We start from the raw sequence: 27,197 nt of genomic DNA, 5'->3' as shown, positions 1-27,197 counted from the left end.
CCCACTCGGTGTAACGTCATTAATGCACGGCATCATTTTAAGATTCAGCGCATGAGTTTTGTTTATTTTCATTGTTAAATGGGTCTACTAAAATTCGAGTTTGTTTATATTTTGATTTTTATTTGAATTTTTGAAATAAATTTCCATCATTTATATACAACGACATGTCCACATACAAAGATATAAAACCATCATCGGTACAATCATTACGGCCACTTGGTGCTGTTCCCGTAAAGAATGAAAAAGGGGAAATTACTATGCAAAAAGTTAAAGTTCAACGATATGTTTCTGGACGTAAACCAAAATATGCTGAAGAAGTGGATTCATCTGGAAGTGAATCAAATAGTTATTCATCTGAAGATGAATTGAAGAATAAAAATCGTAAACTTTTACCCAGCTTAAATCGTCATCAAAATCATAGTTCAATGGCTTTTACATTGGCCAGTAGCAAAAATAAACAAACAGATGATAATGAGAATAAAGAAGCTGACGATAGCGACGACGACGATGATGATATTCGTTTACGTATCAGAAAGAATCGCGAAAATAATGTAATTGTGAATCAGGAAAAATTGTATCAAGATCCTCGTATGCGTCGATTGATGCAATTTCGTGAACAATCAAACAAAGAAAGTTCACGGCCAACGATCAAACCACAGGTTATTAAAAGTGGTCAAAAAAGTGATCAAGAAGAATCTGATCCCGAATTAGAGCATGATGAAGACGGTGATGTCATTAGACGTCGTCATCGACATCGTGAAGTTATCGATGCCGAAGAAAATGATGATGAAAATGCTGATGAAAATATTGAACGTCGTCATGAATTATTGAAACAACGGGTGCGTAAATTAGAATTGGAATCTGCACCAGATGAAGCTTTCAGTGATGACAACGACAACGATGATGAAGATGATGATGATGAGGAAGAATCAGAAAATGAATCCGAATATTCAGAAGATGAAGCAATGCCTCGATTGAAACCAATTTTTGTTTCAAAAAAAGATAGAATAACCATCAATGAGAAAGAGGAACAGGAACGCAAACGTATTGAAACTGCCGAATTGGAAGCGAAAATTGCATTGGAAGAACGTCGTCGATCAACATTAAAATTAATTGAAGAAGACCGTCGTCGTGAAGAAGAAGAACGAGAAAAGAATAAAGCGGCAGCCGAAGAAGAAGCAATTATCAAAGGAATCGCTTCGGTTATCACTGATGATGAAGATGATGAAACGGCATTTGAATTATGGAAAGTCCGTGAATTAAGACGAATCAAACGAGAAAAAGAAGAGGAAGAACAACGAGAAAGAGAACGACGTGAAATTGAACGATTACGAAACATGACAGAAGAAGAACGACAGGAAGAGTTGAAAAAGAATCCACGTGTTGTAACTAATCAACAGAAAAAGGGCAAATATAAATTCCTACAAAAGTATTATCATCGTGGTGCATTCTATCTGGATGAAGAAGATCAGGTGTTCAAACGAGATTTTGCGCAACCAACACTGGAAGATCATTTTGATAAATCGGTATTGCCATCGGTTATGCAAGTGAAAAATTTTGGCCGTGCTGGTCGCACAAAATATACACATCTAACTGATGTTGACACGACTGCATTTGATTCGGCTTGGTCAGCCAAAGATAATACACATGCGATACAATTTCATCAAGCTCATGGTGGTGGAATGAAACAATCATTCGAACGACCGGGCAAGCGGAAAAAATGAAAATTTGAATAGTGTAAATAATTTTTTAATATTTTTTTTCTTTAAATTTTAATTAATAAAAATCAAATCTGATAGATAATACGATTTCCTAATGGAATTGGTTGTCCATTTTCAATTAATGAAACGATTTTGGATTCAAAATTTACCGAAAATTTTCCTTCCATATCAATGGGTGTTAGAATATTGTTAAAAGTTTCAGCCGATGGAAAACATCTTGGATCCAAATCAACATTTTTGTATCGCAGAATTTTAACACGAGAATCTATGCCACAAAAAACAAAAATTAATTATTTCATTGTTCTAATGATGAACACACCTTTATTTTTCGTTTCTTTTGCTAAACGATCAGCAAATGATTTAATTGAATCATCTTGATAAACGGGCATGGCCATTTCAAAACATGAAACCATTGGTTGGTTATTGATACAGGTCAATGGAACGGATGGTTCCGTGCGAAATGAAATGAACGGTTCCTGTGGACAACATTCTTCTTGTATACGTGAATCGGCTTCATCAGCATAACGAAGATCGATACCGCATAGATCTAATGTTGATACAAGATAATCATAATTTTGTTGTAAAACAGCCAATTCATCAAAATGAGCACGATCTTCAAATACATTTTCGCCTGATGTTTGAAACAATCGCTATGAGAAAAAAAAATAGAAAATGTTTTTGATCAATTAATTGTGAACAACACGTATGGATGATATTCAAAAATTATTGATTACAAAAAAAAACAAACCAAACCAAACTACCTGAAACACAACTTACTTTTCTCATCTCCACGAATGGCATAACTTTTTTCATATATTTCTTAAGATCATTAATCTTGCTCAGTCTGCTTGCTATTATATTATTTTCCGGTAATTTGTTATTGTTTTCCTAATGTTTATATATATATTTAGATTATTTATGAAAAATTAACATTTTCATTTGAATTTTCGAATACATACGTGATACATCTGTTTCAATGAGGCTAAAATGATTGACTGCCATTTTGGAAAACTACGAGCTACATGAATGATGGCATGTGTAGGCCGTTGTGGTTGTTGTTGATCGGATTTGTTCTTGTTCGTGGATAATGATGATTGTTGTTTACCAGAAGACGAAGAAGACTTTCCCTTTGTTTTAGTTTGTCCCATATAAGCTTTATAACGGACACGAAATAGATGACATGCATCAATGAAATAGTTGAATATTTCAAGATAATTTTGATCAGGCTGTTTGGTTATTGGCCATTCAGCGTGCTGTATTGAGCCGTTACGTAATAGAATTTCTTTGTAGATATATTCAGCCGAATGTGGACAAATCGGTGACAACATAATTGCTTGTGTTTCGATAAATCGAATAATCAGACCTTGATGCATACCCGAACGAATACTGAGCTCACGATATTTATCACGAGCATCTTGATATTCAAAAAATCCAGTTTTCAATGCTTCTTTGAACATAAGATTTTTATAATTAGCTTCAGTTTTCATAATCAAATCGTCCATCAGATTCGAGAAGGCAATATCTTCAAACAATACATTGGGATCATCATTTCTTAATGAATCTAAATTATCAACTATTTCACGACACCATTCAATAAAGGCATACAATTTCAGTAGACCATTTTCAGCTTGTTTTTCAACAAAATTAGCATCTTCAATAGCATCACCGGCATCAGCCAATGCAAATCGTACTCCATCGGCTGAATATTTTAAAATAGCATCACGTAATGTAAGAAAATTACCAGTCGATTTGGACATTTTTTCATTATTTAATAGTAGATGACCGTTTGTACGAACTGATAGTGGCCAATATTCAGGATTATCATTCCACATGGCAGTATGATTGTACAACATGTATGTTAAATGATTTTGGATCAAATCTTTACCCGAAACACGAATATCCATTGGATACCAATATTCGAATTCAAGTTTCATAATGTCAAGTTTATCTTTTGATATGGAACAATTTTTTGGAAATTCAACTTTTGGAAAGAAAATATAATCCCATACTTCTGGTGTCAAATGTTCCGGTTTAATGCCCAATGGTGATTCACCATGGCCATCAAGTACACCACCTTGAAGATAATGAACTATTGTATAATAGGCCATATAGATTGTCGAATCTGATAATGATTCGATTAACCATTCTTCTGCCCAAGGCATTCGTGTTCCAAGACCATATTGTCGACTACAGGCATGATCTTTTAACCAATTCAAAGTAAAAGCAAAATTTCTTCGTACTTCTTCCGAATAAGTATTCAGATCCTGCAGACATTTTTCTGTCTGTTCACGCCATTTAGGTTCTCCATATTCCAAGAACCATTGATCACAAAGTGCAACAACACATTCATCATTTGAACGGGATAAGATTTGTTTTTCTGGTTCATAATACTTGACACCATCACCACAATCACAAAGCATTTTTTGAATCAATGGTTTTGCTTCGGAAACTTTTTTCCCTTTATGTTCACCAACCAACATTACGCCATCGTAGAAACCGGACAAATAGACTTTTGCTTTTGCTTGTGCCAATTTTTCCTTATCATTTTGACTTTTGATTTTCAATTCTTCACAAATACGAACAGCACAAAGATTACCATAATCGGGAATTTCAATGATTGGTACGGCATTGAATGGTAAGACCATTTCATCGGTTATGTTATACTTAGATCGAAGGGCTTCTTTATTTTTCAAATCAGTCAATGCAGCATGATCATCAGGTGAATCAGATGGAACACTGGTCACCACCCCAGTGCCTTTATCTTCTTTAATAGTCATCATGGGCAAAGCATAAACATATTCATAGGCAGAAAGTGGAGCTTTAAGTTTGGCACCAATCAAGTCTGAACCTTTTAATTGGGCCACCATATTCACTTGGCCAAATTGTGCCATTAAGCCTTGATATGATAGATTTGTTGCCGATCGTATACTAGAGATGAATATCTCTCCTGTATTGATTTCATAGGCAATGTATTTCATGTCTGGTCTTAACCAACAATTTGTCTGACCATACATCGTTTCCGGTCTTAATGTTGCAGCAACCAAAAAGATTTTGCTTTTCGTAGCATATTTTTCAAGCTGTTTCGGAATCGGCTCGATAACTTGCAATTTAATCAAGGTGTATTCTTGTGGTCCTACACCTTCACCAGTAGACCGATCATGATCCATACATGGTTGTTGATCTTTTGGTGAATAGATTGTATAACGTTTACCGAATTTAATCTTGTTTTTCTCTTTCAGACGAATAAATTGCCATCGTACAAATGAATCATAATATGGATTGATATCGGTTGTTATGAAACTACGACGCCAATCAACACGAATGCCCAACATTTTAAGATCTTCAATCCATTTTTGTGGAAAATAATTTAACCAATAATTAGCATCCAAAAAGTTGGCAATCTCATCATCTGACAAACCCAATGCTTGCATAATTTGCCATTGATATTTAAACGAACCAGATTTAGCAGCAGCTTTACTTTTTTTACTTTTGGATTTATCTTTAATTTCAATCTCTTGAATTATGTTGGCTGCTGTTTCTTCTATGGGTGTAGATTCCTCTTCAGGAAATTGTGGAGGGCAACCATATAGTTCAACTTCACGTTTCAATTTATCAGCACAAGCTTTTATAGGTGTACCGGTGCAATGAAACCCAAATGGAAATAGACAACGTTTTCCTTTAAGTCGATAGTAGCCCATTGCAAACTGAAAAACAACAAAAAAGAGACAAAAAAATCATAAAATTTATTATGACAATGAAATGATCACTCACTTCTAATTTGGTCAATGAAAATGTATGACCAATATGACCACGGCCATTCATATATGGATAAGGAAAAGTGCCAAAATATTTTTCATCATCATTATTTCGTTTACCATCTGGTGGTGGATCGATTTCAAAGATTTTTTCATCAGACCATCGTCGTTGGATTTCAGATTCAATTTTAAGGAAAAAATCCAACTTGGCCGTACTTTTGGCCGCTGTTGGTTTAGCCATTGTCAACAAATCAAATTTAAACTATAGTAATAAAAATAAAAATAATTTCCACGTGGAAAACCTATTAAAACTTTACACGATTTCAATATGAACAAGCAATAATTATGCAAAACACTGCTGGAATGCCGTATTACGCATGAATTTGGCGAATGGTGCCGTCATTAGATGATGTATCGTTTTATGAAATTCTTTTCGGAATTTTATAAAATTGTAATATTCACAAATTTAAATTTTAAAAATTTTTTAAATTTATTTACATAGAATTCTTTTTTGAATGCAAAACAAAACATAAAACATGTAGTGCCCCCGTTGAGTGTCTATATTCAATGGATCAATTCTCTTTATCAACAAACAAATATTCTATATATCAATGATAACAGAAAGAGAAAGGTGGTCAAGCACGAACAAAAATAAAAACAACATAAAGAAGGCAAAAAAGGCAACAGAGCATTGATATTATCAAAAGAAAAAAAATTGATAAATCAAATCATCAAGTGAGTGAGAATGAGAATGAAAAAAAAAACATTATGTTCAAAAGGCCAATTGAAATGATATATTGCAAATGGGGAATTTAAAAATCAATGAAAGAAATGGTAAAATTTTGGTTGAATTGAATTTGTTCTTGGAATTTTTTCCTTTATCGCTGGCCCTTTTTTTTGCAGGATAGATTGATAAATAATCGGCAGTGACTTGGATATAGTTGAACGTTCATTTAATTTCAATTTTTCAATGCACCATTAATGGTAACCATAATTTTACGACTACCGGCATTATTACGATGTTCACATAGCCATATACCTTGCCATGTTCCTAGACATAGTTTTCCTTCGGTAATCGGTATGGTCAATGAAGATCCAAGAAAGCTTGCTTTCACATGAGCAGGCATATCATCGGGACCTTCACAAACATGTCGAAATGGTAGTTTCTAGAAAATTTGAACAAAAAAAAAAATTTAGAGAACTTTTCATTAGATCAAAAATCGAAACCTTACTTCTGGAACAAATTGTAGCAGAAACATTTCCATATCTTCACGAACATCTGGATCCCAATTCTGTTTTGAAATAATAAGAATTATGAATGACTGGTTCAAAAATCAATAACAATCAATATACTTACTTCATTGAGTGTAAGACTAGCTGATGTGTGCATAACTGCGTAAATGAGAATGACAAAACAAAACAAAAATTATTATTATTCAAGACAAAGATATTTTTGAAAAAAACTCAACTGTGCAGATGACAGATTCCAACTTGAAATTGATTCATTTCGGGCACTTGTTTGACAACTTCATCGGTGACTAGATGACAACCACGATGAACTGGCCGTAAATTGATTCGCCTTTGAAACCAACCAGTATTTGTCCGTATTATATTATTCGATGCTGACGAACCGGATGATGAATGTGAACGATGATGATGATGGTGATGGTGATGATGATGAGAATGTGAACGATGATGTTGGTGGCTTGATGAAGCTGTTGTACCAGTAGTTGATTCCGTTGAATCTTTTGATTCTGAATCTTGTCCTTGAATCAATGACGATGTAGTATTGTCGATTGTAGCCGCTGTTGTTGGTGGCCGTGGTGAATTTGACGTTGAATCCATGTTGATCGAGTTTGTTTATTTATTTGGTCAAAAAATAAAAATTCACACTCACACACACAAATGGAATTCTAGGTAACAATAGTAATAATTAAGATACCACAGTTGTAACAAAAATAAAGGCCGATTTGCAATTGACAAAAATGATGATAAATAATTAATATATGTAAAAAAAACCCCCTAGAATAAAATACTATATGGTGATGAGAAATAGAGAAAAAAACCTGTGCATCTATAATTATCAAGGTCCAATTTGTTTAATTTATGTTTCTTTTCTGACAACTCTATCTATATGGGTGTGTGTATGCTACAGTAACAATAATAATAATAAAAATGAAATGAAATATGAAATATATCACCATCCAAAAAAAGCGATTTTTTGATTATTCTGATATATGAAACAATCAATGGTTAGAACGATAAAAAAAACTTTTAGAAATGATAATGTATACATACAATGATAATAATAAAAAACTAATCCAAGGACCAGAAATAATATTCACCCTTGTTGGTGGTGTAAAAATTTGTTCTCTCTCTCTCTCTCTCTCTCTCTGTCTCCCTTTTTGGCCACCACAGCAGACGAATGAATGTTTTGATAGACGAAACGATAGTATCGATAGTAAGGATCGATTTTTTTTAATTTTGTTTTCTCTTTCGAGGTTATATTTTCACTTTATTTATATAGTATTTCATTTCATAATTTGATAATTCTTTAATTTTTTCTAATTTTCTAATTTAATAAAATTTCATATTTTCAACGACAATCGGTTTTACAAACCTAATTTACTTTTGTTTGTGAAATTTAATTGTTATGAAGTGATAACAATTACGACTAACAATTCTGTGTTCATTCATTCGATTCGAATATCATTTATGGTTTTTACCATCGAATTTTAAAATGTTGTTGCATGTATGGTAATGAAAATGAAAAGTGCAACAAAATTCAACACATTTTTTTCCGATACTTTATAGAAACTTGAAAAAGTAAGATTTATGCAATTCGTTTGATTCTTATATAATTCGTGATTGCCAAAAAAAAAAAAAACATTAATCCAATGTTTTATTTGATCAATAAATCATATTTCATATGCCAATAGATTGTATTCATTTGAATGAATCAATCTGGGAAAAAACCTGACTTATTTTACATTTTTGTATGCAACATAGGTGTAATGTTTTTTTCCCCCAACCAATCCCTCATTATTTATTGACAGATTCAAGGTTTCTTGATGTTGAGCAAACAAGTTTCATAACAATTGCATGTATCATCTTGATTGTATAAATCCTAAAGATTATCTCTTTAGCATAATGATTGAATTGCACGCGCTTATCAATTATTGAATGATAATTATGGTAATGCGCATCATAAATTGAAATAATTGGCTATTCAATTCTTTATTATTTATCGTTTTGCTTTTTTTAGATGGAATTTCAATTTTGGAAATTTTTTTATTTTTTATTTTTTTTTTTTTTTTGATTCGTTGCTGGTTCATTTGCAAACTAGCCATGTAATATATTGAATGTGAATCGTTTATTCGACTTGAGTTTTAGTTTGAGGATATACCCACTATAAATCGTCAGACATTTCAATTCAATTTGATCATTATAATCACAGATCATCATAATGGCAACTTCGTTTTCTTCTTTTATTTTTCTCATTATACCAGTTTTATTATCGATTATCAATGATACGAATGGACATAAATGGAAACACGGCGGATATGGTGGTGATACATCATATTTAAGTGGTAAGTACAACGAAAAAATTTTCATTTAATGTTATAATGATTTTTTAATGTTCGATATATATTTTTAGATTGCGGTGGAGGATGCCATAATACTGGCATTGATAGTACTGGCTATTCATCTACTAATTATCATCATAGTTCATCATCACAAACATATTCGGTACAAAAAAAATATAATGATCATGTCATTCAAACGGAACCTGTTGTTAGTGTACCAGCAACTATTGTAAAGAAAACTTATGCTGTTCAACATGTGCCAACTGTTGTAAAGAGAACATACTATACACAGCCAACACATTCACATTATCGGCAGGATACAGGATGTGGTATCAATCCATGTGGTGGTGGTGGATCCAAAATAATCAAAATTATCAAGAAAACTAGCACATATAACGATGGATGTGGTTATGGTGATTGCAATAGTTACAATAATGCTGGTTATATTGATACAGGATATGTTCAACCGGTTGTTGTTAAAAAAATTACAAGAATCATAACACCACCACAAACGGTTAAAGTCGTTAAAGTTGTTGACGATGGTATTGGTGGTGGTGTCGGTTATGGTGGATCCGGTACTGGATGGAATGGTAATAGTGGTGGTGGTGGTGGTGTTGCATATGCATCAGCTAGTGCATCGGCAAGTGCCAGTGCCAGTGCTAGTGCAGGCACTGGAACAAATATTGGTACTGGTTATGGCCATGGTATCAATACTGGCACTTATCAAACGGATTGCAAATATGGTTGTAATGAATGGAAAAAATAATTACCAAAAAAAAAAAAAACACTAAAGAATCCAAAGAAAAATTTTTTTATTTTATTTCTACCTATAAGGTTCTCATCATTTTTCTCTTGAATTATATTATAAAAATTTTAAAAGCCAATTATACCATTATTATCAATCATGACAATTTTGTAAACAACAAATTCAGAAACGTATCTTGTTCCAATCATTAAATTTTCGAATACGATTAAATAAACATAAAAATCCAATGGAAATTAATATTAATAATATTGTTTCACTGAATGATGTGATTAAAAAAAATATTCGACTATGGCCATATGGCCATTTTGAACGATATTTAGCATCAAGAAAATCATTACCAGCCATATACCAAGATATTAGAAAATTCAATGTAAATATCATTGCCGTTATCATCTTTATAATGGTTAAAACAATTAATGTTATTGGTTTTGATTCCAAATGGTAAATACGATAAAGTTTCCAACAAAGGTATGCGGTACCGGTAGTATAAAGTAAATCACTAACAATTGCTAATGTAGCACCAATTGAATGTATAATAGCCAATGCGATCGATTCCGTTGAACGAAATGATGCTAAAATTATCATACCAAATGATAAAAAAAACATATAAATTACTAATGTCCAATTGATTGATCTCAAATATTTCAATTGATTAATGTTTTGATCATCTTTCCAATGTAATTGAAGATAATATTTTACTTGTTTATAACGAATCCATGCAGTAAGTGTTGCTATTTTTCAATCCAAAAAAACAAACGAAGAATTGAATGATCGATATTTATCATCAATCCGTTGATAAAGATACTTACTAAATATTGCTCCAATAATTAAGAATGATGAGAATAAACTGGCACCAGGTGGATAACCACCAGAATCGCTGATAAGTGGAAATATTTTATTAGTATAACCATAATATACGGATAATATGTATGGAACAATGGTGATTATCAAAGTTCCAATAAAACATGTTAATGGAAATATCCATAAATGTTTTTTGATTGATGAATAAAGCCGTTGTTTTTTTGATTGTGAAGCTTTATTGTCATCAACATCATTAGCATTGTTGCACATTTTAATCGTAGTAATCAATCCATCACTACGTATTGGAATTGTATCCATGAAAATTTTTTTCTTGTAGTCAATAAATCACTCAAAAATAGCCAGTTAAATGTGATGAAAATCATTATTGGTCGGTTTCTTCGGTACATAATAAACGTGTGATGGAAGGACAACTTTTTTTTTAAAGAAAAAAAAAATCTTATCACCAGAGATTTCATTTGAACACATCTTATCATCATCATTACATTTATGTTTTTTTTTTGCATTTTTTATGTTCATATCGAGATAATTTTTTTTTTCATCACATTGCTTCATATATATGAAAATTATCATCATTTTATTGGTCATATTGTAATCAAACAAACTAAATAAAAAAAAAATTCTCACACTTTCATTTTGAAATTTTTTTTTTCATTCTATGAATATTTTGGCGGAAAAAAACAATTTTTTTTGCCATGAGATCTCATTATATATATTATTTGATTTATTTTTGTTCTAAAACAAACCAATCATCATTTGGTATACCATCATCAGTTATCGGCATAAATTTCAATGTCATTGGCTGCATACGATCCGAATCACTATATTTTGTTTTTTTCGTTTGTAAACAGAAAAGATGTTAGCTTTTAAATTATTCACAAATTTTATTCATAGACAACCATTCAACACAAACCTTTCAAATGAAAGTGCTGTTACATTAATGTATGCTAAATTCATTTTAGTTGTAATCGTATCGATACCACGTGACCATTTGATTTCCATTTCATATAATTGTTCAGGATTTGTATCCAATGAAAAAAGTCTTGGATATTCGGTTTCATCTTCGAATAATTCGGATCTAATAAATTTTGGAAAACCATAAAAAAAAAATAAATAAATAGGTGATATATTGTATAGTTCATTACTTTTCACTGAAATTAAATTCTTCAACATCTCCATCTTGATTGATGAATCTTAATTCCACTTCTGTTAGCAACGGCGGAACAATACCACCAATGTAATCGTCCGAATGATTAGCCATTATTAAATCAATTAGATATTGATAACCTGTAATTGAATATTTTTTCTTTAAATTCTGAAATAATAATTGTATTGGAATTTTCTTACGAAAATATGGCTCCTCTCCAGCTGTAATCATAAAATATCGTTTTCCTTGGGTAAATGTTTTATTCACATGATAACTATCGGCCAATGGATCCATTACAACGCATTTGTTGGGTTCTTGACAATTCCAAGTACATTTACCATTCTGGAATGAATCATACGAATCACATAGATAAGCAACTGGTCTGGAAATGGGTGGTGTAATCGATTCTATGAAGTATTCATGTGAACGACCATGATTACAAGATGAGTATTGGTATAAGCTTTCAAATAGAAGAAGTGGATGATTAATTGATGATAAGATTATAATTTTTTTTTCTAGGACACAAAAACACAATGAAAAAAAACATACTCTACAATTTCACCTATAATCGGTATCTCATCATTTTCTTGATCACCACATCCGGGCTGAGTTCTTCCACCATTGGGATAGATGTCAACATGGCCACATGTTTCATACATACCCATACCAAATTTAATTAACGGTAGTGCATCAGTATGAATTACATCGACAAACTTGGCATCTGTATGCCATAAACGTGCTTCCGTATAATTAAGACCTTTATAAAATGGTCCTGCTGGATCTAGGCCTGAAATACGGCCTATTCTACCATCTAGATGTTTGCCAGCATAACCAACTACATGACCGCCAAGTGAATGGCCTATTAGATGGAATGAATCGAAAGAGATATTAAATTTATTGGCTAAATTTTCGATTAATATGCCAATCATGATGCCGATTACTCGTGTATTGGCTACAGCTTGTGTATATTCAGTTTTTGCTCCTCCAGGCCATCCAACAATGATAACATTTAAATCTTCAACATTCAATAAGCTATTTTTGAGTTTATGTAACCAACTCTCTTGGCTACTGCCACGCCAACCGTGTGTAATGATTGTAGTATTAAGAATTGGATTGAATATTGTCGATTCATAATGATCAGTACTGTTCCAATCTAATATATCGGAATTGTTGACATTTTTCGGTGTATACAAATAAAATGTTGCATTCATATCTTCGGGACTTTGTGGAAGCAATACAATTGGACGATAAATTGGATCATAAAAATCGGTCAATGTAAATGTTCCAATTCCAGGATAGGTTACCGATGTTAAATTAGCATTACATTCTATCACTATTATTTATATAAAAATAAGAATGAATGAATAAAAATGAAAAATTTTTTGAAAAAAAATATTTCAATCATTTCAACTTACCTAGAATTAAAATGAGTGAAAATATGAATTGTTTTGACATCATTGTTTTTTTTTTAATTAATCAAGACAGTATTTTCAAAACAAAAAAAAAATTTCATTAAAAAAATACACAGCTTTAGATTGGTTGGTTGCATCATTAAGATGTCAAATTTATATATACCAAAATCCATGGCCATGAAATAAACGATATAATAAAATTTTTCACTAAAAAATATTACACCTGTTTGTATTTTATGGATTTCAAGATCATAACAATGTGATTAAAAATTGTTTTTATTTTAGTTTCAATGTAAGAATTTTTTTAAAAAGACGTATATATTTTTGGTTTCCCTTGGTGAGTGTGGTTAAATCCTTCTTTTGTTTTCAAGGAATTCTATAATGACAAATTTAACAAAAAAAAAAAAAAATCATAAATTCCAGTTACATTGAGTTTTTATCCATAGAGATCATTTATTTATTGATTCATGTCATCATTCAATGTCATCATTTTATTTTAATCGAAAAAAAATCTGATTGTACAAAACATCTGGCATCATTTTTTATTTTTGATCTTATTTTTGTAGTTGTTGTGTTTATTGTGTGTGTCACACGAACAAATAAAAAACAAATGAAAAAAAACAGCATTGAAACTGCGTATTACAAAACAGTTGCTTATTGCTAAATTGGAATTTAAAGATCTAAAAGTTCAATGTTTAAAATATATTCGAATATATAAAATCATATAATTGTTGAACATAATCATCATTCTCTTTTGAAAATCACTTCTTGTCCATCACGTATACCGAATTCATCCGTTTTAAATGATAAATGATGTGGCGTTTTTAATGTTGCACTACATATATATGAAAGAATATAAGGGAGGTTATTTTGAATTTTTCTTTTTCATTTTAAAAAAATTAAAAAAAAAAAATTCTACCTTGTACTGAAAAGTGGTATCACTTCAAGACTTTCAATGTACATTCTATGGTGAATTATATTGAAACCATGTGACCATTTGAATTGAATTCGATCCAAATCCGATGGTTTCATATCCGATACTATTAAACTTGAATATGAATGGCCATTTTCAAATGTTTGACCACTATATGATGATGTTTGTAGGAGTAATAAAGTTTTGAAATTACTCAACACAATTACACTCGTATTTTACTTACTGATTATTGAATGTCAATGTTTCACCTTCATCTTCCCAATCAAGAAATTTTAATGAAATTTTTCCATGTACCGATTCACTACCATGTGATTCATCGGACAATGTAATTCGAATGATATATTGAAATCCTATAAAACGAAAAAAAATCAACCTCAACCTCAGCCTGGCCTGTTCCTTGTTCCTATTACAATTATCATCTCATCATCATCAATTATATTTGTGGAGATCATATGATAATCATCAATGATTTTATTTTTGGATGAACAACAAAAAAAAATTTTTTATTTTTATTTTTAACTTTCAGTTTCCATTTTTTCATTTTTGATTCTCTCTCTCTCTTCTTTCCAATCATTTCGAACGCTCATTATTCATAATAAAATAATGAATCAATTGTTTATAGATAAAATCTTTGATTGATACTTCATATGTTTTATCTTCATAAAGATAGATTTCTTTTTCACCATTATCACGTCTTCTTCGTCGTTCTTTAATCTCTTGTTTGATCCATAGTTTTCGTGTTTCAATCATTTTAGAACTAAATGCCAAATCAATTGCTTTGTCATCAACATCATCATCATAACGTATTTTGATACGTTTCATATTCGAAATATATTCATTTGCCTCTGCAGATGACCAACTGGCCAATCCTTTGAATAAACAAATGATAATAAAAAATTAGAATTTTCAAATAGGAAATAAAAATCAATAAAAAAATACCTTTGTTGTATTTGATGTTGTAGCATTCAATGTTTGGAATTTCATCTTTCCAGTCATTGAATTCGGGAAGAGAATAGAATAGACGTTTGAAAAAATTTTCTTTGCTGACCATTACAATTGGTGTGATAATTCGTTCAAGATATTGCAGATTAATTAATGATGGCCAATATTTATGAAAAAAATTGATAATTAAGCCTGCGGTGTGTGAACCATCGAGGTCCTGATCCGTCATAATGAGAACTTTACCATATCGGAGTGTATACAAATCATCAATCGATGTATATTCTTTCTTGTATTGTAAACCCAGAATTTTGACCAAATTATTAATCTCGGCGTTTGCCATAATATGATTATCCGATGCCTCACGAACGTTTAACATGTTTCCACGCAATGAAAAAATGCCAAATTTATCACGTTCAACACCTAATCTAGCAGTAACCGATGATTTGGCTGAATGCCCTTCTGTCAATATCAAAGAACAATACAATGCACTACATGTTCCGGCTTTTTTGGCGTCTTCAAGATTCGGTATATCTTGAATATCAATGATTTTTTTCGAACATATTTTGGCATCCATTTCAAATTTTTGTTTAAAAAAACACCAGTTAACAAATGAATCAATAATGCCGATTTTCATGATGGATTCGAAAAACTTTTTACTTGGTGCACATTCGGAGCCAAAATATTCACTCTCCAATGTCATAGCTTCTTTCGTTTGGGAGTCGAATGTTGGATTTTCGATGAGACAATTAACAAAAACCCACAAATGATTTCGTATTTGATGAGGTTTAAGATCGATTTTTGATTCTCCACTTTTCTTCTTGACCGTTTTGATTAGTTTATCAATAATTTGATCGACAACATGATCAACATGTGTTCCACCACGTGTAGTATCAATATTATTAACAAAACTAATTTGTTGAAAGCCTTTATCGCTTAAAGCGACGCCAATTTCCCAACGATCATTCACTACTTCATATGCCAATTTTAAGGGTTCATTATTTGCATCTTCATTATCTTTGATAAACATATTAACGTAGCTTTTAAAACCACAAACAGGAAGACATTCACCATTAAGAAAAACTTTCACGCCTTTGGATGATCCAGCTATGTCATATGCACGACGACTAAACAAATCGACAATATCCTTGTCCAAATGTGTCATGTTGAATTTTTTCAAATCAGGCTTAAATGTCACACGGGTGAAATCTTCACCTTTCGATGGTCGTATGATTGGTTCTTCAGCGGTTTTCATGTTATCTTTCCAAACTTGTGAAAAACTATGATTATACTCCCGTGATGATGTTTCAATCTTGAACATTGTGCTGAAAATATTGCACAATTTAGCACCATTACCATTACGGCCACCAACAACTTTTTTCTCACTATCATTATAATTCGATGATGTTAATAGATGACCAAAAATCAATGTCGGAACATAAATTTTTTCTTCTTCATGTATAACAACCGGTATACCTCGGCCATTATTGTAGACACTGATTTCATTATCTTCACTATTGATATCGATACGAATACAGCTCATCTTCGGATCACGAATCTTATTATCGGCGGCATTTACAAGAATTTCATCGAAAATTCTGTACAAACCAGGCACATATGAAACATGACGCAACACCATTCCCTTTGGATGGTCATATACCCACATTTTCTAATGATGATAAGATATATATCAATTAAATGATTGAATTATCAATGATCAAAAGATATCTTACCTTGATTTCTTTTTCAACTGATCCGATATAAGTATTTGGACACAACAAGATAAGTTCATATTGACTTTTTTCCTGATATGGCACTTCAATTCGTTTTTTATTTGGCAAATTATATTGCTGTGTGAATGAATGAAAAATAAAAAAAAATGTCAGATTATCGAAGAATTCAATTCAATCACAATATTTCAGCAGATTAATTGATAAGAAAATATTTCGAAATTTGAAATCGAAATTATTGTTGTTGTTGTTGTAGATTAAAATCAACAATTCAATGACATCCTGAGATTTTATTAATCGAATTAATCGATGTGGATTCATTCGATCAGAATTTTTCTACACTAATATCTAAGTAAAATTACAGCAACAATGAAAAATTGATCGATGATGAAACCATAAAATTTCATCATCATTATCATCAGCATCACAAATGATATGATGCTTGATTCAAAAACCACCATCGACAATTTGATGATAAATTTATGATCAATAATTTTGTATGTCATACAAACAAACCTTTAACGGTGAAAGTTTTTTATCCATCATATATCGTTGTCTTTCGCTTTTAATCCCACAAATTTGTTGATTCTTGATTGTGTGTAAGTTAGAACAATAGAACCAAATCACTTACAGTGTAAACGTTAAAAAAAAGTACAACGTTTTTTTTTGTATGCAAGAGATACACACACACATAGTATATCCAAAACGAACGAACAACTATGTAAAAGAGTGTATGCACAACAAGGGCAAACCTAAGTAGAAATAGTCTCATCATTATAAAGCCAGCCAGTATTTTCAAAAAAAAAAAAAAAATTTTCACCAAAAAAAAAAATACAGCTTTAGATTGGGTTACATCATTAAGATGTCAAATTAATACCAAAATCCATGGCCATGAAATAAACAATATAATAAAATTTTTCACTAAAAATATTGCACCTGTTTGTATTTTATGGATTTCATGATTATGATGATTAAGATAATGATGATTAAAATTTGTTTTTATTTTAGTTTCAATGTCAGAATCTGTAGATGTTTTTGGTTTCCCTTGGTGAGTTAAATTCTTTCTTTCTTTCTTCTTCTTTTTTCAAGGAATTCTATAATGACGAATTTAAAAAAAAAATCATAAATTCCAGTTACATTGAGTTTTTACCCATAGTGATCATTTATTGATTTATCTCAATGTCATCATCATTTTATTTTAATCGTAAAAAAAATCTGATTGTACAAAACATCTGGAATCATTTTCTATTTTTGATCTTATTGTAGTTGTTGTGTTTATTGTGTGTGTCACACGAACAAATAAAAAACAAATGAAAAAAAACAGCATTGAAACTGCGTATTACAAAACAGTTGCTTATTGCTAAATTGGAATTTAAAGATCTAAAAGTTCAATGTTTAAAATATATTCGAATATATAAAATCATATAATTGTTGAACATAATCATCATTCTCTTTTGAAAATCACTTCTTGTCCATCACGTATGCCGAATTCATCCGTTTCAAATGATAAATGATGTGGCGTTTTTAATGTTGCACTATATATATATGAAAGAATTATAAGGGTTATTTTTAATTTTACTTTTTCATTTTAAATTTAAAAAAAAAATTTACCTTGTACTGGAAAGTGGTATCACTTTAAGACTTTCAATGTACATTCTATGGTGAATTATATTGAAACCATGTGACCATTTGAATTGAATTCGATCCAAATCCGATGGTTTCATATCCGATACTATTAAACTTGAATATGAATGGCCATTTTCAAATGTTTGACCACTATATGATGATGTTTGTAAGAGTGATAAAGTTTTGAAATTACACACGTATTACTTACTGATTATTGAATGTCAATGTTTCACCTTCTTCTTCCCAATCAAGAAATTTTAATGAAATTTTTCCATGTACCGATTCACTACCATGTGATTCATCGGACAATGTAATTCGAATGATATATTGAAATCCTATAAAACAAAAATGATCAATTTGCAGATGGAAAGATATAAAGAATCACATACTGAAGAAATTTTCTTTTGGAGAAGTTGAAAGGAAAAATCGTTTTCCCTGTGATACTGAAGGATCCTTTATGAATTTCTTATAATCTAATGTTTTTGGACCAAGAATAACACATTTGGAACCATCGTGTCCACAACTAGTGCATCGGCCATCTCGATAATCATCATATGATTTGCAAGCATAAGCAACCGGATATGATTCAACATCACCCAATGCTTCCAAATAAAAAAATGCCGATCTTTCATGATTACAAGCTACCAAATTGGTGATACTGCCAACATAGAAAAATCAATAATTAACATTTAACATTTATGGCTTATTTATTATAATAACTATATAATATATAATTACCCATGTATAAGTCCATCGGTAATAATGGATGTGAATCGTTTTTGATCACATCCTGGCTGGCTAACGCCCCCATTCGGGTAAAAATCAACATGTGAACATGTTTCATACATTCCAAAACCTAAATCCGGTATTAAATGATGAGCGTCCGTATGAATGGATTCAACAAATTGTGCATCTGTATGCCATAAACGTGCTGCAGGATTTTTTAAACCTTCAAAATAAGGTCCAGCTGGATCTAATCCAGTTATATGTGCCAATTTTCCATTTAGCCATTTTCCTGCATAACCAACAACATGTGCACCCAATGAATGACCAATCAAATGAAATGATGATGTTGATACATTAAATTCATTTATAAGATTCTGTATGAATATTCCGGTCATTGCACCAGCTATACGTGAGTTTGCAGTCGCCTATTGTAGAGATAAATAAATAAAATGAATATTGGAAAGAAAAAAAAATTCATCAAAAATATTAGTAGTACCTGAGTATAGGGGAAAAAATTTGTTTTGGACCAATCCACTAGAATAACATTCACATCATGGATAGATAATAGTTTATCTTTCATTGGATACATCCAACAATTCACCAAAGGACCATCCATGAAACCATGAACAAGAATTTTTGTATCCAATTTAGGATCAAAATGTGATAATCTCAATATTTCAGTATTATTAAAGTGTAATGTTTGTGGATCATATTGAATTTTTCGATTATAAAGAACATAATTTGGATCAACTTTTTCTGGACTTTCCGGTAGTGCTACATATGGTCGCCATTTGGGATCATAAAAATCTTCATCGGTAAATGTACCGATTCCTGGATACGTAACACTTTTATGGGCATTGCATGCTGTGTATTGTAACGAGAAAAAAAAATATAAAATTAAAATTCGATTCAAAAAAAAAAAATGATAAAATAATTTACATGCTAGCAAAAATGTCGAAAAAATGAATAAATTTTTTCCAATCATATTCACACAACAATTGTTGTTTTTTTTTTTTTTTTTTTTTTGATGAATGACACAAAAAATAAGAAAATTGAAAATGATTAAGAATTTTGGCATCGATTTCTAAATTCCATTGATTTTTAAATAGTATGACTTTCCATCTATCTTATCATCATTCCAGGATCAATGATCAATCGATAATTTTTACCAATTTCTTTTAAATATTAAAAAACAAAAATGATTGATTTGAATGCGATAATTTTAAATAATCTTATCTCCGAGTTTTTCAGATAAAAAATTAACAAATATTCTATAAAAAAAACAATCAAGGTCAAGGTGTTTGTGTGTTAGAATATGTCATAAGTTTAAATCCTGATTTAACGTTTGTATCGAGACAGTAGTTTTAAAATTGTACGGAATATGTTTTTTAAGTGCACTTTAATTTTATAGAGTTTGTTTTTAGTGGATTATTATTGATCAAGAGGATTAACACCACATCATTGCGACATTTTTCAAATATTTGATTATCCTGTGATTTTTTTTCCAGTGAATTTCAATTGCTATATGCATAGGCTGATGGTGTTTGTGTAAATTTAAATCGTCATATGATTGAAAAAATTAATATTTTGATTGAATTTTCTGTTTTATTTTCTAAGTAAATTAGACACATTCAAGAATTAGATATCTTTGAAATATTTTTGGAATTTATCGTGGAAAAAAAAGTTCACCTTAATTTTCTTTTATTGAATTGATGATTGATTTTTATCATTAATCGATGAAATTGTCGTTGCCGGCGCTGCCGCCGCCGCCGTCGTCGTCGTCGTCGTTGCTGTTGTTGTTGTTGATGTTGGAGTTGGTTTGGACGAAGATAATGTTGCAGTAACCGGTCGATATGCAGCACGAACTTTAATTAGATGATCAAGAATAGCTTCATCGGCAATTGTGGATAGATCACCGAAATTTTTCCGTTCACCTTTAGCAACCAATGCAAGTACACGACGCATAATTTTATCTGAACGTGTTTTCGGTAATGAACGTACATTTAATATAATTTCAGGCGTTGCTATGGGACCAATTTCTTGTCGAACTAAATGGAAAAAGAATGTAAAAAAAAGCAAAAAATAAAAAACGATGAATATATTTTACCTATGGCAATTAATTCATTTTGAAAGACTAAATCAAATACAGAATATCCTTGTTTAAGAACAATAAATGCACAAATAGCCTGTCCTTTTATCGTATGTGGAATAGCAACAGCTGCTGCTTCAGCCAATCTTTTATCATTCAATAATGCTGCTTCAACTTCTGCTGTAGATAATAAATGTCCGGATACATTTAGTAGATCATCAATACGACCGGTAATCCAATAATGACCGTCTGTATCACGGAAAGCGCCATCACCGGTAAAAAAATATCCGGGAAATTTTTTAAAATATGTTGTCTCAAATATTTCCGCATCACCATCGATTGTTCGAGCCATTCCTGGCCATGCTTGTTTATATGCCAAATTTCCTTGATCAGTTCCGGTAATTTCTTTGCCATTATCATCAAGGATTACCGGTACAACTCCAAACCAAGGTATTGTCGCTGATCCAGGCTTCAGATCCACAATATATGGTACGGGAAAAATCATTGGTGCACCAGTTTCAGTTTGAAAATATGTATCCACAATTGGACAACTTTCCTTGCCAATATAACGATAGATCCAGAACCATGTATGTCGATTAACTGGTTCACCAACTAATGCAATTAATCGTAGTTCACGCATTGAATATGATTTTACATAACGTTCACCGAATTTCATCAATGATCGTATGGCCGTCGGTGATGTATAGAAAATATTCACTTTATATTCATTCAAAATCATCCAAAAACGATCTACCCTTGGATGCGTAGGAATACCTTCATATACAATAATGGTTGCACCATTAGCTAATGCACCATAAACACTTGCCGTATGACCAGTAATCCAACCAATATCAGCTGTACAGAAGAATACATCACCATCATGATAATTGAATGCATATTTGAATGCCGTTGCTGTCGATAACATATAACCGGCAACCGTATGTAATATGCCTTTCGGTTTACCCGTCGATCCTGATGTATAAAGTATGAATAATGGATGTTCAGCATCAACCCATTCTGGTTCACATATATCATTGATGGCCTTATCATTTAAAATTTTATCCCATAAAATGATCATTCGACTATGTGGTGATTGATGTTTTTGAACTATATCATTATATCGTTGTTTATGACGATTAGCCGTAGTTTCAAAACGATTCACCATGATTATTGTCTGTATATCGCATTTTCTATATTTTCAATGATAAAATTATGTAAATTTAGTTTTATTACCAAACTATCATTGATTTTTTTCTTACTTGGCCAAACAATTCTGTATGGCATTGTCTATGATTGGCTGAAAATGTAAAAATTTATCACCACGAAATGATGCATCAGCCGTGATCAGCATTTTACATTTGGCATTTATCATACGTTCTGCTAACGCATTGGCACTGAAACCTGCAAACTATCGACCACACACACACAATTAAATGAGAAAATAATTATTTTTAGCTCCAAATTGAGATTTTATTACTTACCACTACAGTATGTATGGCACCGATTCTTGCACAAGCCAACATTGAAATAATCAATTCAATCGTAACTGGTAAATAAATAGCCACACGATCACCAATGCCAATTTTCAATGTTTGTTTTAGATAATTAGCTAAACGGCAAACTTGATTTTTCAATTCGGAATAGGTGATTTTTTTCTTTTCATTCAAATCATTCCCTATCCAATGATAAGCAATACGTTCACCGAATCCACAATTAATTACACGATCCAATAGATTGTATGTAATATTTGTTTTCATTCCTTTGAAGAAATCCACTTTAATTGGTCCATTTTTATAATCAAAATTATATTCCAAAATTTTATGATATGTTAATGGTAATGGTGTTGTCCAATAGAAATCGGTTGCAATCTGTTTCCAAAATGTTCCTGGTGATTTAATTGAATGTTCATACATTCGTTGATATTGTTCATATTGACGCATATTTTCATTTGCTTTATTTGAATCAAATTTTTGTAATGGAACACGTTCCACTTGTGCCATACTTTCCAATAAAGATTTACGAATAATTTCTTGTATTGATTCATCGCAAAATTCAGACATTTTTTTCGCTTTTCTTTTTTTTTCGATTGAAATTATTTCCTGACGTAGATTTTTTTTATTGATTGGTTCGAATTTAGCACAATCACAGTCAAACAATATATACAATAATATATAATAAATCGATCGAAATTTCCAATATTGATATGTTAGCTGATTTTATATTTGAATTACAAAAATATATTATTCAACAATTTTATTTCGAAATTCTAAAAGAATAAAGGAAAAAAAATTCAAATTTAATTTATTGAGAACAAACAAACAAAAAAAAATACTCGCATTTTTCATTTTTTTTTCTTTCTTCACAACTTCACATAATGTCCACTTGATGTCTCTGTGAACATTGTAAACAATTTTTTTTAAATGTAATGCCAATTGTTGCTCGAATTTTTTTTCTTCCAATCCAATTTGTATTTGTTTATTGGATTGAATCAATCATTCTATTTGGATGTAAAAATAAGAAACTTTCACTTTTCATTTTATTATTTTTATTTTCGTGTTTTTTTTTGTTGATTTTGGTTGAACGATTTATCATTCAAATATGTTACAATATTTTTTCTCAATTACGATTCTATTCACCATCTGTCCATTGATTTATTCTTTTCCATCTATTAATTTAGCAAATAACGAAACATTTGGAATCATTGCAAATTCTTCCAGTCTTTATAATGGTGAAAATGATAATGATAATTCAAGTGTATTGATGTTCAATTCGATATTGATACGAAAAAATCTACAATCAAATGATGAAATGATAAAATCAAATGAAAAAAATGATGATGAACTGTGTCGAAAACGACAAATGTTTATTGAATTGTCCGAAGTAATCGCTGGTAATCGATCATTATCATCATCATCACCATTAATTAAACAATGGTTTCATCAAAGATGTTTACAAAAATGTGTATGGATATTCCATTATGATGTGAATCAATTTATTCGTCTAATTTCAATGTTATCGTGGATCATAAAAAATACTAATAACAGTTATATTAGTGGTGAACCAATATCACCATATTCGATCGATAATCTACCATTGAAACTTCGTTACCATTATTTAGTCATACGTAAAACTGAACGACAATGTTTTCAACAATGTGATGAACAATTTCTTGGTGTTACATTGTTCTCGATGCCAGATTATTGTGTGAAATTTTTTCATTTTATTTGGCTACATTCACCATACATTTTATTTGCCATTACATTATTGATTCTGATCATTTTGGCATGTATCAATTGTTCATGTGGCGATAGCTGTAGCTGTGTGGATATTGAAAGAGTCAATTATTTTGCTGGTGAAAAAGTTTCATTTAATTATAATGATGATAATGATGATCAGAAAAAACCATATGATCATAATCAACAGCAGCAGCAGAACTATTCAGAAATTCGTAACATTCATACAGAGCACATTTGATGATGAATGGAAGAAAGTTAATTTTTCTCAAGAAAAACGAACAAAACAACAACACACATCATAAGTGATTTTTTTTGCAATTTTATTTTTTGTTAATTTAACATGGAAAATTTTTTGATAAAATTTTAACACTTTTTTTTTGCTAAAATGTAATGATTTACAATAACGATTATATGCACACCTAGAATTTCTAACAACTTGGCCACATTTTTATTTATCTTTTGTTGAATTCTATGATCCTAATACTTTTGCAAAGAAAAAAAAAATATTCTCGAATTCTATTCGCAAAAGCAAACAACAAATTCAGAAACGTATCTTGTTCCAGTCATTAAATTTTCGAATACGATTAAATAAACATAATCATCCAACGGAAATTAATAGTACTAATATTGTTTCACTGAATGTTGCGGTTAAAAAAAATATTCGACTATTTACATCTGGCCATTTTAAACGAAATTTAGCATCAAGAAAATCATTACCAGCCATATACCAAGAGATTAGAAAATTTAATGCAAATATAGTTGCCGTTATCGTCTTTACGATGGTAAAAACAATTAATGATATTGGTTTTGATTCCAAACAATAAACATGATACAATTTCCAACAGATATATGCTGTACCGATACTATAAAGTAAATCACAAACAAATGTTATTGTAGCACCAATTCCATGTATAACAGCAATTGTGGCCGAATCCGTAAAACGAAATGATGCTGCAATTAGCATACCAAATGATGAAAAAATCATTAAAATTACTAATGTCCAATTGATTGATCTTAAATATTTCAATTCATTCATGTTTTGATCATCTTTCCAATGTAATTGTAGATAATATTTTACTTGTTTATAACGAATCCATGCAGTAAGTGTTGCTATTTTTCAACAAAAAAAAAAAAAAAAAAAAAACAAACAAACGAAGAATTGAATGATCAATATATTTATTATCGATCCATTGAGTATATTCATACTTACAAAATATTGCACAAATAATTAAGAATGATGAAAATATATTAGCACCAGGTGGATAACCACCAGAATCGCTAATAAGTGGAAATATTTTTTTATTAGTATAACCATAATGTACGGTTAATATATATGGAACAATGGTGATTAACAAAGTTCCAATAGAACAATTTAATGGAAATATCCATGAATGTTTTTTGATTGATGAATAAAGCCATTGTTTTTTTTGATTGTGAAGCTTTATTGTCATCAACATCAGCATTATTGCATATTGTATCCATGTATTATTTTTTTTTGTCGTCAAAAAATTATTCAAAAGTAACCAATTAAATGAAATGATGGAAATTATTCTTCGGTACAAACCAAACGTGTGATGGATGGACAAAATTTTTTTTTTTTTTTTATATAGAAAAAAATCTTATCACCAATGATTTCATTGCTAAATTATTTGAACACATCTTATTCTTATCATCATTACATTCAAGTTTTTTTCACATATACTTTTCTTCTTCTTATTTTCATATCGAAATAATTTTTTTAACACATTGCTTCATATATATGAAAATTATCGTGGCAAATTTTCATTGGTAAATTTGATAAGTACGTTTTATTTCTTCCGAAAAATGATAATCAAAATCGAAATCAATTTTTTCCAGCCAAAAATCAAGCTCATTCATTGGTGTGATTAAAGTTTGATTAACCCATTGACGACCGCCATAGACAGAAAAAAAGGTCTCAAAATAGACCAACTTTTCGAATTTTCATGTGTTTTTGGCGCATATATGAGCCGCTGGTCTATTGATCGTCAATGCGTTAAAAACCCAAACCGGTCTACAATTCAATGTTGATTTTGTCGTCAAGCGATGAACCCACAAGGTTATCAGACACAAACTTGAATTAAAAGTTGGTTCGATTATCATGTTGATCCGCAATATTGAACCACAAAATGGTTTGCTCAATGGCACGCGTTTAGTTGTTTTTCAACTAAAAAAAGACTCAGCATTGAATTTCTAACAACTTTTGGTCACGTTTTTATTTATCGAGATTTACCTTTTTTCTTTATTTTTCGCTTTTGTTGTATTCTATGATCCGAAAACTTTTGCAAAGAAAAAAAATATTCTCGAATTCTATTCGCGAAAGCAAACACACACACACACACACCATATCATCCATTGACAACAATTGAAATTCGTACCGTATTCAATAATGGATAAAAATGATAATATTCAATGAATTTGATTCTCTTGATTCCGTTCTTATTTTTTTTTTGTCGCTCGATTTGAATAAGGGAATTTTTTTTCTTTCTCTTTTCTCTGTTGACGTTTAGTTATTGTTATCTGTATCCGAATGTATATGTGGATAAGTTCTTATGTGATTTTTACTAGAATGAAAAAATATTTCTTATTCTGTGTGTGTGTTGATTATATATTATATATATATGATATCCACGGAAGCAGGAATTTTTTCATTTTGAAACATTCTCTTTTATCCTTTTTTTTCTGTTTGTTT

The 27,197-nt window shown here is 30.7% G+C and overlaps 10 protein-coding genes across 14 annotated transcripts; 2 read left to right on the top strand and 8 right to left on the bottom strand.

The window, feature by feature from the left end:
• The first annotated feature begins 52 nt into the window (after positions 1–52).
• On the top strand, positions 53–2,673 carry LOC124499842 (microfibrillar-associated protein 1). Its single transcript, XM_047063821.2, has 2 exons — positions 53–1,737; positions 1,800–2,673. The coding sequence occupies exon 1, from the start codon at positions 165–167 to the stop codon at positions 1,722–1,724; it is 1,560 nt and encodes a 519-aa protein (XP_046919777.1). The 5' UTR covers positions 53–164; the 3' UTR covers positions 1,725–1,737; positions 1,800–2,673.
• Positions 1,728–5,855, bottom strand: LeuRS (Leucyl-tRNA synthetase). Its single transcript, XM_047063819.2, has 5 exons — positions 5,493–5,855; positions 2,681–5,425; positions 2,499–2,609; positions 2,041–2,371; positions 1,728–1,986 (listed from the first exon to the last, which is right to left on the bottom strand). The coding sequence occupies exons 1-5, from the start codon at positions 5,715–5,717 to the stop codon at positions 1,787–1,789; spliced, it is 3,612 nt and encodes a 1,203-aa protein (XP_046919775.2). The 5' UTR covers positions 5,718–5,855; the 3' UTR covers positions 1,728–1,786.
• An 86-nt stretch (positions 5,856–5,941) lies between these two features.
• On the bottom strand, positions 5,942–7,948 carry LOC124500148 (UPF0047 protein YjbQ). Its single transcript, XM_047064188.2, has 5 exons — positions 7,775–7,948; positions 6,946–7,706; positions 6,834–6,868; positions 6,709–6,768; positions 5,942–6,642 (listed from the first exon to the last, which is right to left on the bottom strand). Exons 2-5 carry the CDS (start codon positions 7,319–7,321, stop codon positions 6,436–6,438), a joined length of 678 nt encoding a protein of 225 aa, XP_046920144.1. The 5' UTR covers positions 7,322–7,706; positions 7,775–7,948; the 3' UTR covers positions 5,942–6,435.
• Positions 7,949–8,079: 131 nt separating this feature from the next.
• On the top strand, positions 8,080–10,061 carry LOC124498665 (uncharacterized). 2 transcript variants are annotated; one of them, XM_075728612.1, is made up of 3 exons: positions 8,080–8,233; positions 8,986–9,066; positions 9,135–10,061. In XM_075728612.1, the coding sequence occupies exons 1-3, from the start codon at positions 8,227–8,229 to the stop codon at positions 9,827–9,829; spliced, it is 783 nt and encodes a 260-aa protein (XP_075584727.1). In that variant the 5' UTR covers positions 8,080–8,226; the 3' UTR covers positions 9,830–10,061. The 2 variants fall into 2 exon arrangements, with proteins under 2 accessions (XP_075584727.1, XP_046918407.1); XM_047062451.2 differs by lacking the exon at positions 8,080–8,233 and having other exon boundaries at positions 8,629–9,066.
• Positions 9,861–11,027, bottom strand: LOC124492907 (uncharacterized). The gene is made up of 2 exons (XM_047055966.2): positions 10,639–11,027; positions 9,861–10,560 (listed from the first exon to the last, which is right to left on the bottom strand). The coding sequence occupies exons 1-2, from the start codon at positions 10,946–10,948 to the stop codon at positions 9,992–9,994; spliced, it is 879 nt and encodes a 292-aa protein (XP_046911922.2). The 5' UTR covers positions 10,949–11,027; the 3' UTR covers positions 9,861–9,991.
• Positions 11,028–11,202: 175 nt separating this feature from the next.
• LOC124498663 (pancreatic lipase-related protein 2-like) lies at positions 11,203–13,360 on the bottom strand. Its single transcript, XM_047062449.2, has 6 exons — positions 13,211–13,360; positions 12,345–13,128; positions 11,996–12,255; positions 11,794–11,935; positions 11,562–11,726; positions 11,203–11,469 (listed from the first exon to the last, which is right to left on the bottom strand). The coding sequence occupies exons 1-6, from the start codon at positions 13,251–13,253 to the stop codon at positions 11,373–11,375; spliced, it is 1,491 nt and encodes a 496-aa protein (XP_046918405.2). The 5' UTR covers positions 13,254–13,360; the 3' UTR covers positions 11,203–11,372.
• A 1,250-nt stretch (positions 13,361–14,610) lies between these two features.
• LOC124498662 (DNA topoisomerase 2-alpha-like) lies at positions 14,611–17,574 on the bottom strand. Its single transcript, XM_047062448.2, has 4 exons — positions 17,327–17,574; positions 16,814–16,930; positions 15,081–16,749; positions 14,611–15,010 (listed from the first exon to the last, which is right to left on the bottom strand). Exons 1-4 carry the CDS (start codon positions 17,354–17,356, stop codon positions 14,712–14,714), a joined length of 2,115 nt encoding a protein of 704 aa, XP_046918404.2. The 5' UTR covers positions 17,357–17,574; the 3' UTR covers positions 14,611–14,711.
• A 398-nt stretch (positions 17,575–17,972) lies between these two features.
• Positions 17,973–20,248, bottom strand: LOC124492721 (pancreatic triacylglycerol lipase-like). Of its 2 annotated transcripts, none has more exons than XM_075728611.1 (7): positions 20,102–20,248; positions 19,659–20,026; positions 19,175–19,587; positions 18,826–19,094; positions 18,645–18,771; positions 18,422–18,586; positions 17,973–18,345 (listed from the first exon to the last, which is right to left on the bottom strand). In XM_075728611.1, the coding sequence occupies exons 1-7, from the start codon at positions 20,238–20,240 to the stop codon at positions 18,255–18,257; spliced, it is 1,572 nt and encodes a 523-aa protein (XP_075584726.1). In that variant the 5' UTR covers positions 20,241–20,248; the 3' UTR covers positions 17,973–18,254. The 2 variants fall into 2 exon arrangements, with proteins under 2 accessions (XP_075584726.1, XP_046911691.2); XM_047055735.2 differs by having other exon boundaries at positions 18,645–18,798; positions 18,829–19,094.
• A 499-nt stretch (positions 20,249–20,747) lies between these two features.
• LOC124498661 (acetyl-coenzyme A synthetase-like) lies at positions 20,748–23,631 on the bottom strand. 3 transcript variants are annotated; one of them, XM_075728610.1, is made up of 5 exons: positions 23,588–23,631; positions 22,733–23,517; positions 22,511–22,659; positions 21,270–22,441; positions 20,748–21,210 (listed from the first exon to the last, which is right to left on the bottom strand). In XM_075728610.1, the coding sequence occupies exons 2-5, from the start codon at positions 23,309–23,311 to the stop codon at positions 20,864–20,866; spliced, it is 2,247 nt and encodes a 748-aa protein (XP_075584725.1). In that variant the 5' UTR covers positions 23,312–23,517; positions 23,588–23,631; the 3' UTR covers positions 20,748–20,863. The 3 variants fall into 3 exon arrangements, with proteins under 3 accessions (XP_075584725.1, XP_046918403.1, XP_046918402.1); XM_047062447.2 differs by lacking the exon at positions 23,588–23,631 and having other exon boundaries at positions 20,748–20,774; positions 20,852–21,210; positions 22,733–23,537; XM_047062446.2 differs by lacking the exon at positions 23,588–23,631 and having other exon boundaries at positions 22,733–23,579.
• A 1,162-nt stretch (positions 23,632–24,793) lies between these two features.
• LOC124498666 (uncharacterized) lies at positions 24,794–26,061 on the bottom strand. Its single transcript, XM_075728609.1, has 2 exons — positions 25,698–26,061; positions 24,794–25,597 (listed from the first exon to the last, which is right to left on the bottom strand). Exons 1-2 carry the CDS (start codon positions 25,948–25,950, stop codon positions 25,086–25,088), a joined length of 765 nt encoding a protein of 254 aa, XP_075584724.1. The 5' UTR covers positions 25,951–26,061; the 3' UTR covers positions 24,794–25,085.
• Between the last annotated feature and the right edge of the window lie 1,136 nt (positions 26,062–27,197).

The sequence above is a fragment of the Dermatophagoides farinae genome, chromosome 2, assembly GCF_024713945.1.
Source record: "Dermatophagoides farinae isolate YC_2012a chromosome 2, ASM2471394v1, whole genome shotgun sequence".
NCBI lineage: Eukaryota > Metazoa > Arthropoda > Arachnida > Sarcoptiformes > Pyroglyphidae > Dermatophagoides > Dermatophagoides farinae.
This window is presented reverse-complemented; position numbering and strand designations above follow the sequence as displayed.

Excerpts from the sequence above, each read along its gene's own strand:
- LOC124500148 (XM_047064188.2), bottom strand. The coding sequence starts at position 7,321 with ATGGATTCAACGTCAAATTCACCACGGCCACCAACAACAGCGGCTACA. Across the intron at positions 6,869-6,945 it reads TGGAATCTGTCATCTGCACA|TTATGCACACATCAGCTAGT; the intron begins GTTGAGTTTTTT and ends TCATTTACGCAG. Across the intron at positions 6,643-6,708 it reads TGCTACAATTTGTTCCAGAA|AAACTACCATTTCGACATGT; the intron begins GTAAGGTTTCGA and ends CAAATTTTCTAG.
- LOC124498661 (XM_075728610.1), bottom strand. The coding sequence starts at position 23,311 with ATGTCTGAATTTTGCGATGAATCAATACAAGAAATTATTCGTAAATCT. Across the intron at positions 22,660-22,732 it reads GTGCCATACATACTGTAGTG|TTTGCAGGTTTCAGTGCCAA; the intron begins GTAAGTAATAAA and ends TGTGGTCGATAG. Across the intron at positions 22,442-22,510 it reads ATACAGAATTGTTTGGCCAA|AAAATGCGATATACAGACAA; the intron begins GTAAGAAAAAAA and ends TTGAAAATATAG.
- LOC124498666 (XM_075728609.1), bottom strand. The coding sequence starts at position 25,950 with ATGCTGATGTTGATGACAATAAAGCTTCACAATCAAAAAAAACAATGG. Across the intron at positions 25,598-25,697 it reads AATTATTTGTGCAATATTTT|CAACACTTACTGCATGGATT; the intron begins GTAAGTATGAAT and ends GTTGAAAAATAG.
- LeuRS (XM_047063819.2), bottom strand. The coding sequence starts at position 5,717 with ATGGCTAAACCAACAGCGGCCAAAAGTACGGCCAAGTTGGATTTTTTC. Across the intron at positions 2,610-2,680 it reads CATTGAAACAGATGTATCAC|GAAAACAATAACAAATTACC; the intron begins GTATGTATTCGA and ends TATAAACATTAG. Across the intron at positions 1,987-2,040 it reads AAAAGAAACGAAAAATAAAG|ATTCTCGTGTTAAAATTCTG; the intron begins GTGTGTTCATCA and ends TTTGTGGCATAG.
- LOC124498663 (XM_047062449.2), bottom strand. The coding sequence starts at position 13,253 with ATGATGTCAAAACAATTCATATTTTCACTCATTTTAATTCTAG. Across the intron at positions 11,936-11,995 it reads TGGAGAGGAGCCATATTTTC|GTTATCAATATCTAATTGAT; the intron begins GTAAGAAAATTC and ends ATTCAATTACAG. Across the intron at positions 11,470-11,561 it reads ACAGCACTTTCATTTGAAAG|TGATTCGGATCGTATGCAGC; the intron begins GTTTGTGTTGAA and ends AACAAAATATAG.
- LOC124498665 (XM_047062451.2), top strand. The coding sequence starts at position 8,943 with ATGGCAACTTCGTTTTCTTCTTTTATTTTTCTCATTATACCAGTTTTA. Across the intron at positions 9,067-9,134 it reads TGATACATCATATTTAAGTG|ATTGCGGTGGAGGATGCCAT; the intron begins GTAAGTACAACG and ends ATATATTTTTAG.
- LOC124498662 (XM_047062448.2), bottom strand. The coding sequence starts at position 17,356 with ATGATGGATAAAAAACTTTCACCGTTAAAG. Across the intron at positions 16,931-17,326 it reads AAAAACTTTCACCGTTAAAG|CAATATAATTTGCCAAATAA; the intron begins GTTTGTTTGTAT and ends TCATTCACACAG. Across the intron at positions 16,750-16,813 it reads CAGTTGAAAAAGAAATCAAG|AAAATGTGGGTATATGACCA; the intron begins GTAAGATATCTT and ends TATCATCATTAG.
- LOC124492721 (XM_047055735.2), bottom strand. The coding sequence starts at position 20,240 with ATGCCAAAATTCTTAATCATTTTCAATTTTCTTATTTTTTGTGTCATT. Across the intron at positions 20,027-20,101 it reads TTCGACATTTTTGCTAGCAT|CATGCAATGCCCATAAAAGT; the intron begins GTAAATTATTTT and ends TACAATACACAG. Across the intron at positions 18,346-18,421 it reads ATACCACTTTCCAGTACAAG|TGCAACATTAAAAACGCCAC; the intron begins GTAAATTTTTTT and ends ATATATATATAG.
- LOC124492907 (XM_047055966.2), bottom strand. The coding sequence starts at position 10,948 with ATGGATACAATTCCAATACGTAGTGATGGATTGATTACTACGATTAAA. Across the intron at positions 10,561-10,638 it reads AATTATTGGAGCAATATTTA|CAACACTTACTGCATGGATT; the intron begins GTAAGTATCTTT and ends ATTGAAAAATAG.
- LOC124499842 (XM_047063821.2), top strand. The coding sequence starts at position 165 with ATGTCCACATACAAAGATATAAAACCATCATCGGTACAATCATTACGG.